The 18,094-nt window shown below is 30.3% G+C and overlaps 1 protein-coding gene across 1 annotated transcript in view; it reads right to left on the minus strand.

The window, feature by feature from the left end:
• Window positions 1-4,407, minus strand: part of mctp1a (multiple C2 domains, transmembrane 1a) — a 107,861-nt gene extending 103,454 nt beyond the window's left edge. The window contains exons 1-2 of the mRNA XM_073839994.1: window positions 4,381-4,407; window positions 3,957-4,074 (exon numbers count right to left, since the gene is read on the minus strand). Of these exons, the coding sequence (XP_073696095.1) occupies window positions 3,957-4,074; window positions 4,381-4,407 (145 nt within the window). The remainder of the gene's footprint in view (window positions 1-3,956; window positions 4,075-4,380) is intronic.
• Window positions 4,408-18,094: the final 13,687 nt, after the last annotated feature.

Here is an 18,094-nt window from a genome sequence, read left to right on the forward strand (position 1 = left end):
AAGTAACATTTACATTATGAATATCACACTGATTTCAATATGCATTGTATTTGGTCATTCAGTTGTTAGGCTACTTTAGACTCAAAAGTGTGTCAAATTTATTTAACGTAAACTTATTTTACAAATGTCTCTGTGCGGTACTTATTGAATTAAAACAGGAATATTATTTATTCTTGTTTTTAGTGGAAAACTGTGTAAAACAGATTTGTATCATGTTTTACTTGTGCATAAAAAAATAATGGTAACCCATTACACATTAATGCATTAACTAACATGAACTAATAATACACAATACATTTTTACAGCATTTATTAATATTTGATAATATTAGTTAATAAAAATCTTCATGCTCATGTTAGTTCACAGAACATTAGCTACAGTTAACAGACACAACTTTATTAATGCATTTCTAACTTAATATTGACTAAGATCAAGAAATGCTGTATAAATATTCTAAATGGTAACTTGTGTAGTTAATTTATGTAAACAAATGAAACCTTATTGTAAAGTGTTATCAGTTTTATTTATGTGTTTATTTATTTGAAATCCAGAGCAAATTAAACAGTAAAATTTTATAATAATAATAATAATAATAATAATAATAATAATAATAATTGTTAATATATTAAAAAATATATATAAAAATGGAAAACAAATTAAATATCAAACACTGGAGAAAAAACTTAATTTGTTATAGACATTTATTAAAATAAAATTTTATGTAAAAATCTAAATTATATAAATGCAGCGGCTATTTGTAAACAGCAATTAGATTCTATTTACACTAAATGAAAATAGAATATTTTCCCACCATATGCTGTTCACACTAAGTGCAAGTATAACGTAAGTGCAAATAAATAAATTATTTATTTATTATTTATTTTAAATCTGAAATTTAAATAAAAATGTAAATATAATAATAATAATAATATTTAACATATAAAAAGATTAATATATTAAAAATATAAATAAAAAATAAAACAAATGAAATATCAAACACTGGAGAAAAAAAATATTTGTTATGGATATTCATTAAAATAATTTATATAATTATTTGCTTATTTATTTATTTATTAAAATCCAGAGCCAATGAAACAATACAACTCTAATAATAATAATAATAATAATTAATATATGAAAAATAATAATATATTAAATATGTATGAATTGTAAATCAAATTAAATATCAAACATTGAAGAAAAAAATAATTTGTTATAGACATTTATAAAAATAAAATTGTATTTTTTTTATTTTGTTTTTTATTTATTTAAATCCAAAGCATGTTAAATACTAAAATTTGAATTTTACACTATGTAAAAATTGACTTTGTATTATCATGGTCAAAAGTCAAACGACTCATCGCATAAGAGACAAATTCACTCAGGGTCTTTTTAAAGGTTTATTTCTTGCTAGAAAGGTCAGAGAGTCATACAGAAACACAGGTTGCTGTAGAGTGTGACAAAGAAGGGAGGGTTTCCTCCACTTTTATATCTCGTCCCTAGCCTTCAAGGTTACATCTCCTAACAGCCGGTAATTTTCCACACATTGTAAGGAAACACATTCTACTATATCATACTCCCAAGACTCAAATCTTTATGTTTTGAGGCCCTGATTCCTTTACCTCATGTCATCTTCAGAGCAGGTTTAGATAAAGCAGAAACTTACAAAATGTTTCATAAGCACATATGATAAGTAAAATGAGTTTTTCTTCCACAGTATTTTCTTTTCAATAATAGTTACATGCTGTTTATACTACTTAATGGCAGACATCTGCACCTCAGTATTGTAGTACATTATAAAACAGTATGCAATATGAGTTATTAAACATATTGAACTATTAAATGGATGTTGCCTTGGTACAATAAAGCCCTATACCTACATCCTAACCTTAACTAATAAACACCTGTGAGGCATGTTATTTTACACTTTTGATTATTTATTTTCTTTTATTAAAAATATATGTCTTTCCAAAGCGATATGTGATGTGAAAAGGGAGAAGAACGAGTTCGACAAAAGGTGGATTCGAACTCGGGTTGAAAAAGGTACATATCGTGTCAAAAAGGTACATATTTTTTTTGTTTTTATATATATATATATATATATATATTAGGGGCGGGACTCGATTAAAAAAATTAATCTAATTAATTAAAGGCTTTGTAATTAATTAATCGAAATTAATCGCATTTTAATCGCATATAAATATTTAACCTGAGAACAGTGAGAAGTAAGTTTTTTCATATGGATTTTTAGTATACCATTGAAGAATGACTGAATACATAAGCTTAAGCAACAAAATATTGTTTATTTTTGTTCAACCTAGTCCAACAGACCAGTGCAATATTGCCATTAAGTGTAGCAATAGGATACAGTGTTTCCCCTAGCTTTCCATACTTTTTTTTCTCGGTACTTTACCCTACTTTGTGTAATAACGAAAACATTTATTTCAGTGAAAAAATAAGTCCAAAACTCTCTTTTTTAACATTTTGAACAATAGGGCTTTACAATCTTTTGCTATTTTTTTTTTTAAAGAAATTCTTGTGTTTTAATTTTTCTCATAATCAAATGAAAGCATAAACATTTATTTATTTTTAATCAAATGAAAAATAAACCTTTTTAATTTTTGGCAAACAAACAGAGGTTTGCTGTTAAAATCAATAAATAATAATAATTTAACATTTAAATAATAATTGTAGTATTTTTTCTACAATGAAGTGGTTCATCTTGTTGTTATATTTATTTTGTATCATATATATAGTTTTTTTGTCAATTATTTAAATAGGAATATTGTTCTGTTTCATGTTAAACCGTACTTTTATTTTGACAGGTTGCAGTGAAGTTTCTGTGTGTAAAGTATGATATGATGCTAGTTAGTATGCGTGTAGTAAAAAATAAAAAACAAGTCTCCACCATTCATACATACAGATACAAACGGAACATGCAGGATTCATATTAAAACGGTCTTTTTGCATTTCAGTTTTGACAGACACTAGTCCATATCGCGATTTGAATTAAGTGACAGACCAACTTTTGATTAATCAATCCAAAAATCGACGAATTTACGTGGCATTCCGCGCTATAGTAAATTCGGTTTTTATGAATGGAGTCCGCGATCCAGTCCGTGTTTTCACGGAGGAGACATTGTAAACGCGCCCCCCTAAGATAATGGTAGGGGAAACACTGGGATATTTAGAAATATACTAGCCTACATTTCAGAAATTCTGGTACCCTATAGGTAGGTAGACCTTCTGTAAAAGCATTAAGGTGATACTTGAGGCTCTATGTGCTAGTTGGTGCTCCAGTATAATCGGTCCGCCGAAACTCATCCAGTGAGAAACGTTCCGCGGTGCAAAATTAAGTGCGATTAAAATGCGTTAAAAAAAATGAATGCGTTATTTTTTTGTAATTAATTAATCTAAATTAACGCGTTAAAGTCCCGGCCCTAATATATATATATATATATATATATATATATATATATATATATATATATATATATATACTACTAGAGCCGCTTTTTAAAGGGATAGTTCACTCAAAAATGAAAATTTGATGTTTATCTGCTAACCCCTGTGTCTTAGGACATCAATGTATCATCACAAGCTGCAGGGTTTAATTTGGATTTGTCTATGCATGTTTTTTTTTTTTACTTTCAAAGGTTTGGTGCCCATTCACTGCCATTATATGACTAACAGACTGCATCGGTTTGAGTTAAAAATCTTTGTTTGTGTTCTACTGAAGAAACAAAGTCACCTACGTCTTGGATGCTCTGGGGGTAAGCAGATAAACATCAAATTTTCATTTTTGGGTAAGCTATCCCTTTAAATGTCACCTTTAGGGCACAATTTTGACAGTGAATGTTGGGTGGCAAACAGCTACAGTACAAAAAGTACCAGAACCTCAGAAATCTGAAAAATTTAAGTCACACAGCAAAAAACGTGGTAAAGAGGGCACGTACCTCCCCTGTCCCTGATGGCCAGATTATTGCCCTTCTTCAGCACAATGTCCAGTTGATACATTCCTGGCTTTGACGGGAGAGGAAGTTCTTCATTACTTGGCTCCACAATATTGATGCCCTACAGGAAGAGAGGAAACAGTGAGGTGGTCAGACAGGCCTACATACATACAGTACACACTGCACTAAGATCAAACGCACATACAGTACTTCAGGAAATCTATACCCAGTTTAAAGCTTAATGTTATGAACACTTACAGTAGAACATGAAGTGTTGGTACATCAGCTTCTCTCACCAATATAGAATAGAAATAGCTCTTTTTAAGGCTCCTACCTTACTCTTGACTGTAAGATACAGCAGCGGAGAGAAGAAAGGATGTTTGCATTTCACCCTGCCCTTACAGTTACATAATCATTCTGCCTCTACCATCTCAAATCCAGACCTCACAACCATGAGATGTTCAAAAGAGCCATAGTCCTCATTTGACTTCCCTTCTGACAAACTTCAGGCTGTAGTTTTGTAAAGGTCTGGAAATTTTAATTCTCTGCTCATGTTGTTGTAATAAGACTATTGCCTCTGAGCAGGTCATCAGACCTTGACAAAGTATCAAAGAGCAACATTAAAACCTGATTATACTGCAACAGAAGATTAGAAGAAGCTCAGAAGCTCATTTCCTGAAGACTGTAGGGGTAACCATTAGCAGTTGTTTGATTTACACATTGTTTTTTTTTTTCTAATTAAACATGGAGCTAGTTTGTTACTCAACAATAACTTCTTATTATCTAAAGCTCCTCAGTTTCCAGTATTTACCACTGAGACAGTCTGCCTTTATCCGTCTTCACTACATACCATTATCAGCGGAATATGAAATCTGCACCTTTATATTAAAAGAACAATAACTCTACAAACTTCCATTAAAAAGCTATCACCAGTTTCCTGTAATAAGAAATATACAGTGTAGTGTACTGCGGGGGTGTATGCTAATAACGTTTATGCGACCCAGAGAGATATTAGAGCATAGTAGTAAATTAATTTACTGCTTTATACCCTCATAGGACTTTGGGGAAAGTCTGTGGTGACTTGGCAGTAATTCTTAAAGCATGTAAACCCACACACACTTGTGCTTTTAAACACCAATCTGAAACACTAAATAAAATAGCTGGTTAGCTGCTGATGTAACGTAATGTGCTGTTAGTATATTTCGTAAAATAAAATACAATAAATAAATAAATTACATTCAATTTAATTATGTAAAATAAAAAAATAAAAATAAAAAATGAATGAAAAAATGAATGAAAGAAAAGTTAAAAATGAAATAAAAACAGTAATAAAATAAAACAACAAAAATAAAATAAAATAAAACAAATAAAATAAAATAAAATGTAAAAACTAAATGAAAAAATAAAAAAATAACATGAAATTAAAAAAAAAATTTAATTAAATAATATAAAATAAAAAATGAAATAACGTAAAAATGAAAAATATATATAATAAAAAAAATAATAATTAAAATAAATAAATAATTAAATAATTAAAAATTAAAAAATAATTAATAAAAAAAATAATAAAATTAAAAATTAAATTAAATATTGTAAAATAAAAAATGAAATAAAATGTAAAAAAATTTAATTTTAAAATAAATTAAAAAAATAAATGAAAATAATAAATGAAATAAATATATAATAAAAAATGAAATCTAAAAAACTAAATTAAATAAAATTAAATAAAATACAAAAATTTAATAAAAATTTAATAAAATTAAATACTGTAAAATACAAAATAAAATAAAACAAAAAAAATACAATTTAAAAAATGAAACAAAATAAAATGAATTAAATTTAAATATAAAATAAAACAAAATAATAAGTATGTAAAAATAAAATAAAATTGAAAAAATGCTGTGGGGTCCAAAGGTCTGAAACCACAAAGAAAATTTTAAATCAATTGAATGAATGAATATGTGAAAAATCCCCCCTTATGACAAAGTAATGTGGGTAATTTTCCATCCTAGTAAAGTGATTTATTAGCCAAAAAGTAGCAAAAGGTTTAACTACTTAAACTTCAGTTCACAAACTTATGATAACATAAAAGTAATCAAATGAGAAAGAGGAGACAAAGCAAAATGGAAAGGGAGAGACAGAAAGTATGTCTACTTCACCTGATCCTACTATAAAATATTTCACTCAAATCAGTGCAGAAACAAAAAACATTCATCTATTTGCTGCCAGAAAGAATTAACTTTTTGCTTCATAAAAGGAGTTCATGTTGAATATAACAGCACCCTGACACTACTGTCACTCAACAAACACTGTTTATTATTCAATCTTAAAGTCTTGACACAAAGTTTGGAAAGCAATTGTGCCCTCAGGTTCTTGTTATTGTTCTGTTTGAAATTTTCATTTCAGTTTCAATTTGCTCATTATAACAGATTCCTAGCGTCTATCAAATTTTTGAGTCACATTCTATTATTAAGCATTAGACAATGACAGAGCTCAACACTTTTTAAAAAATGACTCATGTTACAAAGCAAACATAACTGAGTGATATAGAACATGATTCATTTATTATCTACTTCAAATGGACATGGCTGATTTTTCTCATGAAAAGGCTGACTTACAATACACATGTTACTGTATTATTACACTAAAACATAAACTTACATTATGGTTGGGAAATATTTCAGAAATGTCCACAATATAGTGCAAAATAAATTACTATGAATATTTCAAAACAGACAGATCTTCTCTAAAAATGTGTAATCTCTTTTTATAAATCACACAAATATAAAAAAAAATTGTGTGAAATCCCTATTTATTATGTCTCCAAATAGTACAGAAGTTATTACGCTTTATTCATTTTATGTCATAACATTTTTAAGTCATTTACAAAAGCTCAAAATGTCTAAACAAAGGTTTAAATAAAATGTCCTAAGAGTCCTAGATTATATACACCTGAGGTCAAAAGTTTACAAAAATGCATGCTATTTTTTATTTAGTACAGACCTAAATAAAATAATTCATATAAAAGACATTTAAAAAGCTGTTTTCAAAAGTTTACATACACTTGATTCTTAATACTGTGTTGTTGCCTGTTTTTTTTGTTTAGTGATAGTTGTTCATGAGACCCTTGTTTGTCCTGAACAGTTAAACTGCCCGCTGTTCTTCAGAAAAATCCTTCAGGTACCACACATTCTTTTATTTATTTATTTTTTTATTTTTTTAGTATTTTTAGCATTTGCCCTCTATCCAACAATGACTGTATGATTTTGAGATCCATCTTTTCACACTGAGGACAACTGAGGCACTCATATACAACTATTAGATTAAGGTTCAAACGCTTACTGATGCTTGAAGAGAACACAATGCATTAAGAGCCGGAGGGTGAAAACTTTTGGAATTTGAAGATCAGGGTAAATTTAACTTATTTTATCTTCTGGGAAACACAAGTATCTTTTATAGATTCAGAAGGGCAGTGCTAAAAACATTTTCAAAATAAGATCATTCAATTCAAAGTTTACACCCCCCGGCTCTTAATGCATTGTTTTTTCTTCTGTCTGTTTATTTTATTTTTACATACTTATTTATTTTTATTTTATATTTAAATTTATGTGTATTTTATTTTGTTTGGCTTTTTAAATTGTATGTTTTTGTTTTATTTTATATTTTGCAGTATTTTATTTAATTTTTATTACACTTTTATTTTATTTTTTTATTATTTTATTTAATTTTATTTAGTTTTTTTAGATTTTGTTTCATTTATATTTTTTATTAATTTTCATTTAATCTTTGTGTTATTTTACTTTTTGTTTTATTTTATTTGTACATTTATTTTAAAATTTAATTTTTTACATTTTAGTACATTATTTAATTTCATTTAATTTTTCATTTTGTTATTTTTTAATGTATTATTTTTTTATTTGTATTTTTTTATTTAGTTTTTATTTATTTTCCTTTTAATTTTTTTAATTTATATTTATTTTTGTTTTATTTTATTTTATATTTTATTTTTTTATTTTGATTTTACATTTTATTTACTTTTTTATTTTATATTATTTAATTTATTTTTCATTTCATGTTATTTTTTCATTTATTTTTTAATTTAATTTAATTTAATTTTGTTTTATTTTATTTTATTAAATTTTCTATTTATTCTATTCTATTTATTTCATTTTTCACATTTTTTTCATTCATTTTTTAATTTATTTTCTTTTTCATTTTACATAACTTCATTTAATTTAATGTAATTCAATTTTCTGTTTTATTATATTTTGTTTTAGCAAAAATACTAACAGCACAATCCACTACATCAGCAGCAAACCAGCTATTTTATTTAGTGTTTCATATTGGTGTTTAAAAGCTTACTAATGCAGTGAGCATTAGACCTTCAGTAATAGTTACATATGAGTCCCTCAGCTGTCCTCAGTGTGAAAAACCAAAGAATTTGTGGGACCTGAAGGATTTTTCTGAAGTACAGCAGGCAGTTTAACTAAACCAACACACAAACAAAAAAACAGCTGTGGATCATTCAGGTAACAACACAATATTAAGAATCAAGAGGGTGTAAACTTTTGAACAGGGTCATTTTATAATTTCAACTGTTATTTTAAATCATTTTATCTTGTGAAATATCTTATTCAGGTCAGTACAAAATCAAAACTAACATGCATTTTGTAAGATCCCTCTTATTTAGGTAAAATAATTAACATTTTGCAGATTCTGCAAGGTGTATGTAAACTTTTGACTTCAACTGTAGTCCTTTAGTGGATGCTAATGTAGACTCTGGCATATACATTTCAGCTTATCATAACATGTAGTCCACTTATTCCTAAGGTCAGTCTTCATTATTAGCTGACACACCTGTGGGTTTCTGCTGAGAGTATCATTTAATAGAGACACTCATGATTATAGCTTAACCTTTGGATGATACAGCTGGCCTTATAAGTCACACTAGACTGCATCTCTCTAAATTAAAAGATCCTTTTTTTCAGAGTCTCAAACAATCTTTTCAAATCTGCTGCTACTTTTATACACCTATTTATCAGCCCCCTATTTTAGAGCAATCTGGAAAGACAATAATCCAAAATCCACAGAAACAATGTCTATGAAATATACACGTAGGTGTGTGTAGACAAAGCTGTCTGAAAAGGCCAGAACAAACTCTAGTGTTTATAAAACTACTTTATCACGATCTACTGATATTTGTATTGCTAGACTACTGCTGCAGTTTGAAAGGCAGTAAATTGATTCCTCTTGTTTGTTATGTGCACAAAACATATTCCTCATAGAGGTAATAAATGTCAAGAGCAGCTACAAAATAAACTTCTACTAAATATGATGATCCATAAAGGTAAACAAAAGCTCCTTCTCCTACCTTTGGCTTATGTCTCTCCAGGGTCAGAAAGCATTTAGCGGGACTGATCAGAGCTTTGCATAATAAGCTTCTTTCATGAATAAGTGATGACGGTGATGAGGTTTCAGCCTCTGGAGTCTTACATACAGTAAAGAGCTTATAATGAGCAGGATGTAGGATATTCCACTCCACAGGTACGTGGACATCATTTCACTGGACAGATGGCTCAGGTAAGATAGAGGTCAGAGGTGTCATTACGGTAGGATGGGAAAGTGAAAAGGACACTGTTTTTGAGAATTTATGTTATTAAAAAACGTATTTGTCATAACCATGATCTGTTTTATTAGTTATGACAATTATTTTGACAGTATTCCTCAGGCCAAACTTATTTAAAGAAATATGAAATGCATTTATCTTGCATATCAGGAAATTATATATTTTTTTTTATTATTGTTATTATTATTATTATTATATTATTATATTATTATTTTATTATTGTTGTTGTTGTTGTAATGTTTTGTCCCGAAAACACTGACTATTTGTGATCAAATAAATAATAATAATAATAATAATAATAATAATAATAATAATAATAATAATAATAATACGTTATTTATTATTATTATCAATATTAATATTATTATTGGCATCATTATTATTATTATTATTATTATTATTATTATTATTATAAATGACTATTTGTAGGTCAAATAAACAAACTAACAAAAAAATAAATATTATTGTTGATGTTGTTCAAATGTTTTGTCCCCAAAATAATGGCTATTTGTAGTTCAAACAAATAAATAAATAAAAACATTTATTTTTGTTGTTGTCGAAATGTTTTGTCCCAAAAATTACAACTATTTGTAGGTCAAACAAACAAACAAATAAATAAAAACATTTTTCATTGTTGTTGATTAAATGTTTTGTCCCAAAAATAATGACTATTTGTAGGTCAAACAAATAAATAAATTAATAAATAAATAAAAACATTTCTCATTGTTGTTGATTAAATGTTTTGTCCCAAAAATAATGACTATTTGTAGGTCAAACAAATAAATAAATTAATAAATAAATAAAAACATTTCTCATTGTTGTTGATTAAATGTTTTGTCCCAAAAATAATGACTATTTGTAGGTCAAATAAATAAATTGATTGATAGATAAATTATTAGTATTATTGTTGTCGTTGTTGTTTTTGCGGCTGCTTCTATTGTAATGTTGACTATTAAATAGTAATAATGACTATTTTAGGTCAAATAAACAAACAAACAAATAAATTAATATTATTGTTGATGTTTTTGTTATTGTAATTGTTTACCTAAAAATAATGACTGTCAAATAAATAAATAAATAAATTTATTATTTGTATTATTGTCATTTTTAGTATTATTATTGTTGCTGAAATGTTTTGTCCCAAAAACAATGTATATTTCTAAGTCAAATAAATTGACAGATTTATTATTATTATTGTTGTTGTTGTTGTTGGGTGTGGTCCCAAAATAATGACTATTTGTAGGTCGAAAAAAAAAAAAACTACAAAAAAAAAACCTAATAAATAAATATTATTGTTGCTGTTGTTGTTGGGTTTGGTCCCAAAATAACTATAGGTCAAATAAACTAAAAAATTAACTAATAAATAAATATTATTGTTGCTGTTGTTGTTATTGTTGTTGTAATGTTTTGTCCCAAAAACAGTGACAATTTGTAGGTCAACTAAATAAATAAATAAATACATTTATTATTGTTGTTGTTGTAATGTTTTGTCCCAAAAACAATGACTATTTGTAGGTCAAATAAATACATACATCTTACACATATTAGATTATATTATATATTTTTAAGTCCTATTACACATACTCCATCCATAAAGAATGGAGTAGCTAACCAAACAGCTACAGCGAGATGAAGATTAATCTTAATTAATCATCTACAGCGAGATTAAGTTTTTACCCCTGCATGCCTGAGTAAAAGTTTAATAACACTGATGATTGATGTGAAATATGTGAATTCACGGGAGCTTCTTCACAGAGATATTTTCCATCGTATGGTGGTTCATCAGTGTTATCTGGACACATATGGTGAATTGTGTATAGGTGGAGCAGCATGAAATAATAGATGTGCTCTTATTTGGCTATGGAGGACAGATTTGTTTATTTCCACACACTGCAGGTGGCAAGAGATAAATTGCATTTGCATTGGTCTCCTTTTTTTAAAGGTTAGCCAAGGGAGATTCAAATATAGGTCTTGTTAATGGAGGTGCACAGAGACCTGAAACACACATAATGGGATAGTTCACCCAAAATGAAAATTCTGTCATTATTTACTCACAGTCGTTTGGTCTCAAACTTGTATGATATTATTTCCTCTATAGAACAAGAAAGGAAAAGCATGCATTCAGTTAAAATGACTGATGACCACAGCTGTCAAGCTCCAAAACATATGTGCTATATTCCAAAGTTTTCTGAAGCCATACAAACTTCAAAATAAGTGGTTATTCACTGACAATCTTCTCTTCATTCATTAAAGCTCTCAAATCTGATTAACATTTGCATATTCAAATATGGCGTATAAAAACGTGTCATGCAAGGTTAGAAATGAGTAAAGCAGTACTGATTCTTGTGTGGCGCGTAGATCATGACACTGCAAATTTTACTATATACAAAACACAAAAAAACGAATTAATGGCCTCACAACACTTTTATTAAAACTATTTTCAATACATTCTGCAGTAAAAATGAAAATCACATTAAGGTGACTGAATAAAGCCATGAATTTTCATTTTTGGGTAACTATTACTTTAACTACTCTTAATAATGCCAAGTTCTGTCATGAAACTGTTGATATTCACAGCATTAAACTACTTAACACAAGCTGATTGCTTCATGTTGCATACTCAGCCAATGAGCTTGCTGCTTGACATTGAAATGGCTGGTTATCATTCACCAGAGCACTTTCAGAGTTTCTCTGAAACCCTTCACCTCCCCAGCTCCACCTGTATTTTATATGCTATCTGTGCAGCAGCAGTATGTCTTAAATACTCACAGCAGCATATCTGCATATGTATTGGCAGTAGCAAGTTTTTGTACTTATTGCATGGCAGCAGCTACAGAAATTATCTACAATAAAAGCAGCAGCAATTCAGCATTGTAGCAGATCTACAGTGTTTTCACAACACGCCATTAATCGGCTATATTGGCGGCACTGAATGCAAACTATACCACCGAGCCAAACAAAACTTGCATAGTTTGCTGATTATTGCTGCTGAAAATAGTCAATTATTGTCATGTTTTGGGTTGTACTAATCGGTCAGACCGGGAAAAATATTTGGAGTACTACAGACTGCCAAAAGTTATAACAAATCAAGAAGACTGTAAAACACTGTATGAGGAACAAAAGGTGTTTGTCGCCAAACTGAACCAGGATTTCCAGGGCAAGACTCTTCGTGTTTTTTCTTATCATTTAGGTGAAATATTAGGCTAATATCTTAATAAATACTGTTCGAATAACAACAACAACATAGATCCAACAATATACACATCCTTTTTCACTGCGTAGGAAACATTCAATAAAAGCGTAACATATCAAACTCTAGATATGATCGGTCTGTCTCTATAATTCTGTTTGACTACCGTGATTAATAAATGTGACTGAAAAATAATCAACATCTCTATTAGTGTGACAGGCTGCCATCTGGCTAAGTGCTTTGGACAACAACAAATGTGTCATGAGCCATTACAGCAATATAAAGTTGTCATAGATTTGAAAACACTGATAGATGTCAATATAACGGTACTTTGATATATGCCTCAGTAATGAACTATTCCAATATTCACTGAAAAACAGATTAGGCCTACATTAAAAATGTATGTATCTGAAATGTACATAAGGCCTTGTACACACTAATAAGTTTTGTGACCCTGGACAACAAAACCAGTTATTATTGTTATTTTTTTTTTAAATTGAGATTTATATATCGCATGAAAGCTAAATAAATAAGCTTTCTATTTATGTATGGTTTAAACTTTTTTTGTTGTTTCAGTGTGGATGAGAAACTTTAGGAAAATGCTTGAAAACGTTAGTGTGGATAAAGAGCATTTTTAAACGAAAACACCGTTTTCAAAAGTATTTTGAAGGATAGCGACCCTCCAGGAACAAGTTTGGATACCCGTGATATGACCTAAAAAACAAAATGTGATGCATATTTGTCAGTCATACATAAATAAAACAGGTAAGAAACGGATGTCTGAAACTGAATGTGTTTTAAATACACAGTAACTAGGTTTATATATCTATCAAAAAATCCTATTTGTTTTATTGTCATACATTTTAACTAATATTGCTTGTGCCACATCTAGTCATATTCTAAGCATGTTCATACTTTTTAACTGAATAAATGTTTTCACAATGAACAGATTTATGCTAATCATAAGCTATTTGAATAAATGCATTAACTTTTTTAGATCCAACATAATTAATAATTTACCATGCCATGATTTTTTTTCTTTTTGAGTGTTCCTTACTGGTTTCATTTCCATATGATTTTTTTTCTATGCAATTCATATACATAAATCTTAAAATTAATGGTATTCACACACAGTACTGCAAGGTATAGTCTTTCAAACAATGCAATAATATTATGGTACATGCCCAATACATCATTTTTGGTTAATGTTCACAATAAATTTCACAGTGCAAAAGAAAATGCAGTACTGCATATCATAAATTTATCTGAGTATTATCACCAAACACTTATGTACTCACCCCCTTGTCATCCAAGATGTGCATGTCTTTATTTCTTCAGTTGTAAGGAAATTATGTTTTCTGAGTGAAACATTTCAGTATTTCTCCACAGTCCATAATGGACTTCTATGGTGCACCGGACCCTAGTTTGAACTTCCAAAATGCAGCTTCAAAGGGCTCTAAACGATCACAGCCGAGGAAAGAAGGGTCTTAACTAGCAAAACAATGGGTTATTTTCTAAAATATAAAAAAATTACAATCAATTTCTATACTTTTTAACCTTAAATGCTCGTCTTGTCTAGCTCGGCATTTCTTTACGACTGAAGAAAGAAAGCATGAACATCTTGGATGATGGGGGGGGGGGTGAGTAAATTTTGTGTAAATTTTTGTTCTGAAAGTGAGCTACTCCTTTTATTACTGTAGCTATTGTCCATACAAACAGTGTAGATCACACTGCCATCAGTGGTCCATTCATCACATTCCTATCCTGAGCACAGTTTAACTTTTTATATCTTTACAAAGACCTAAAATCAAATGAGGTTTACACCTACTGGCCATTAGTATTAAATGAATAGTACAACCTAAAGGCTACCATTAAAAATGACACAATCTGTCACCTTAGAGCAACAACCAGTCATGTTTTTCCAGACTATTCTGTGTAGGCATTTCATTATCATTAAAATGTAATTAGCACATGTATCATTTGGGTTGATGTACTCTGCATATCAAAGAGGTGAAAAATAACTAAAAATCAAAGTTCAGTGTTCAGTCAAGAGTGATAATCTAGTGTTTTACTTTAGTACTTTCATAGTAGAGAATTCCCTCAGCAGGAATACATCACTAAACGTTAGTATACATAAAGTATGCAATTCTCCTGTCAAAAAAACTGGTATTATTAAATATTTCTATGGGGGGGAACTAGTCCTAGAAAGTGACTCCATAAATAGGATTTAAACCAATCTGTTTCGAACAATAAGCCTTTTCAACTGTTTCTAAAGCACAAGTGAGTGTACATCTATTTGAAACCATAATTGAAACCATTTTCAGCAGAAAGATAGAAGTTAACTGAAAAAAGCAATAGCCCAAACCACTGATTCATTCACAGCTTGGCCTTTTTTTCTGGGAGAGTTCTGGGACCAAATAATTGTACCAAGTACAAAGTGACTCCAAGTGCTCCCTTGAATGCCTTGCAATCTTCTTTTCAGTTTGCAGAGATAGATAAAGTCTCAAACAATGCAATGTCTCCTTGGTTAATGGATTCTAAGAGCTGGTGAGACCTCTATCTGTCACTGATCATTTCAGCCTCTCCACCAGTGACCCACAACACAGGACATGATGCAGCTCACAACAATATCATTCATCATATCTACAACACACAAGTATGGTTCGCTGAAAACTTAGGAATTGTCTGAAAATGACCTAAAACGCTTGGGTTGAACTATTTATATACAAGTATATTAGATAATTAGATAAATGTGGGCAATATCAGCAAATACTTTCAACCCTAAAAGTTTAGCCTTAGGCAGAATAACAGAATGCAAAGTTTTGAATATGGCGTTTAAATGTTGTTAAAAAAGTGTTGCAATTGTAAAGTTTCTACGGTAAAAAAAAATGCATCAGATAAGCAAAGGTTCGCTGAGAAATCCACTGTAGACCAATCTAAACAGCACTGAAAGCAGACGGCTTTCAGAACTCTTCTCAATGTGCCCTAGTTTATGAACTACATTATTCACATTTATGGTTTCATTTTGAAGCTTCGCTCTCCATCACATTGAAAGCCACTGTATTTGTTTCGCACTTTACAGCACAGGGAAAGGAGTCATTTATCATTTGCAGGATAACTACGTCCATACACACACACACATGCATGCTTGTGTTGCACACACACTTTGTTTGTCACCATCCACTGAATGATCCATCCATTTAGCAGCAGGTCTTTTTATCCAGCCACAGGCTCTGAAATCACGTTCTATTATCGGCAGTAAGTAGACCAATAACAGACATAGCCAGTACTGTGTATTGTACTACATGTTCAGCTGAAAGAGCGAGATGTTATTTAATGCTTCAAAAAGCTCTGTGAGTATCTGCATATATCTGCATATGCAAGAAAAAACAGTGACAACCACTAAAGAGGTACATAAGGTGCAAAAATTATGTATCACAAAACTTTTTAAACATGAAGTAGCATATTTGAAGAAATGCACATTCTGGATGTTACAAATGCACACTCCGATCGCCATTGTGTTCTGTTGTTGGATGTAATAATGAACGTAGCAGTCGTCATTTACTTCTGACATCTGAGCCACTGAAGATGCAGAGGATTAACATTACTTTCGTTTATGAAAGAAAAGCACTGATACCGATCTACATATGTGACCCTGGACCACAAAACCAGTCTTAAGTCGCTGGGGTATATTTGTAGCAATAGCCAAAAATACATTGCATGGGTCAAAATTTTTGATTTTTCTTTTATGCCAAAAATCATTAAGAAATTATAGTCAGCTGCAAATATGGTTTGACCCCAAAAAAATTCTAACAAAAGGTTTCTCAGTGGTTTACAGTAGTATCAGATGTACTTAAAAACATACTAAAAGTTTACCAAAGTTTGACTCCAAGAAAGGCCCCATTTTCAAAATGGCGGCCGTCAGGTCCTTAAAATGACCATTACTCCTTTGTATTCCTCTTAGACCAGGAATACTGGTGCCTGATACATGTTTTGGCCATGTAATATTTTAATTAGCATATTTGCATGATAGATACAGGTAAATTATAAAATTAAAATATAAATATCTAAATTAAAATGTTGTGGAAAAGTTAATTTATTTCAGTAATTCAACTCAAATTGTGAAGCTTGTGTATTAAAGGAGTCATCGGATGCCCATTTTCCACAAGTTCATATGATTCTTTAGGGTCTTAATGAAAAGTCTGTAATATACTTTGGTTAAAAATTCTCAATAGTAGTGTAAAAAAACACCCTTTTACCTTGTCAAAATCAGCTCTGCAAAATATCAGCTCATTTTATCGCATGGGCCCTTTAAATGCAAATGAGCTCTGCTCGCCCCACCCCTCTCTGCTGAGGGATTAGGAGCTGTAATGTTTACTTTAGCCGCGTTTAGCTGCATTTAGCCGTGTTTATCGGCAAAACTTGCCAACGAGCACATTATTAAGATTCACACGAACAGAGACGCATATGTAGATCGGGATCGGCGCTTTCCTTTTAAAAACGAAAGTAACGTTGTCCTCTACCTCTTAAGCAGCTCAGATGTTGGGAGCAAATGACTACTGCTATGTTCATTATTACATCCAACAACAGAACACCTCAATCGCTCAATTAGAGTCTTCCTCTGCACCTGATTCACACAATGGCGATCGGAGTCAGACTGTTTCAGCTCGGTGAGGGCGGGGCTAAGGTAAGACGCTCATGTCAATCTACTATCGTGGGAGTGGCCTCTGTTGGTGTTCCGTCACAACGACAAGAAGCTGAGAATGACCCAATTTTAAAAAGGGGATATTACTTTTAAAGATTAAAAAAATACCACTGGGTGGATTTTTGTCATTGTAGGGTGGTTGTGTACACAAACTGCCAACACACATTAATGTTCAAACAAAATCTAAAAGTTAGTTTTGCATCTGATGACCCCTTTAAATAAATTCATTTCACACAGACTGAAGTAGTTTAAGTCTTTGGTTCTTTTAATCGTGATGATTTGGCTCACATTTAACAAAAACCCACCAATTCACTATCTCAACAAATTAGAATACGCTGACTTGCAAATCAGCTAATCAACTCAAAACACCTGCAAAGGTTTTCTGAGTCTTCAAAATGGTCTCTTAGTTTGGTTCACTAAGCTACACAATCATGGCGAAGACTGTTGATCTGAAAGTTGTCCAGAAGACAATCATTGACACCCTTCACAAGGAGGGTAAGCCACAAACATTCATTGCCAAAGAAACTGGCTGTTCACAGAGTGCTGTATCCAAGCATGTTAACAGAAAGTTAAGTGGAAGGAAAAAGTGTGGAAGAAAAAGATGCACAACCAACCGAGAG

This window comes from Garra rufa, chromosome 5, assembly GCF_049309525.1.
Source record: "Garra rufa chromosome 5, GarRuf1.0, whole genome shotgun sequence".
Taxonomy (NCBI): domain Eukaryota; kingdom Metazoa; phylum Chordata; class Actinopteri; order Cypriniformes; family Cyprinidae; genus Garra; species Garra rufa.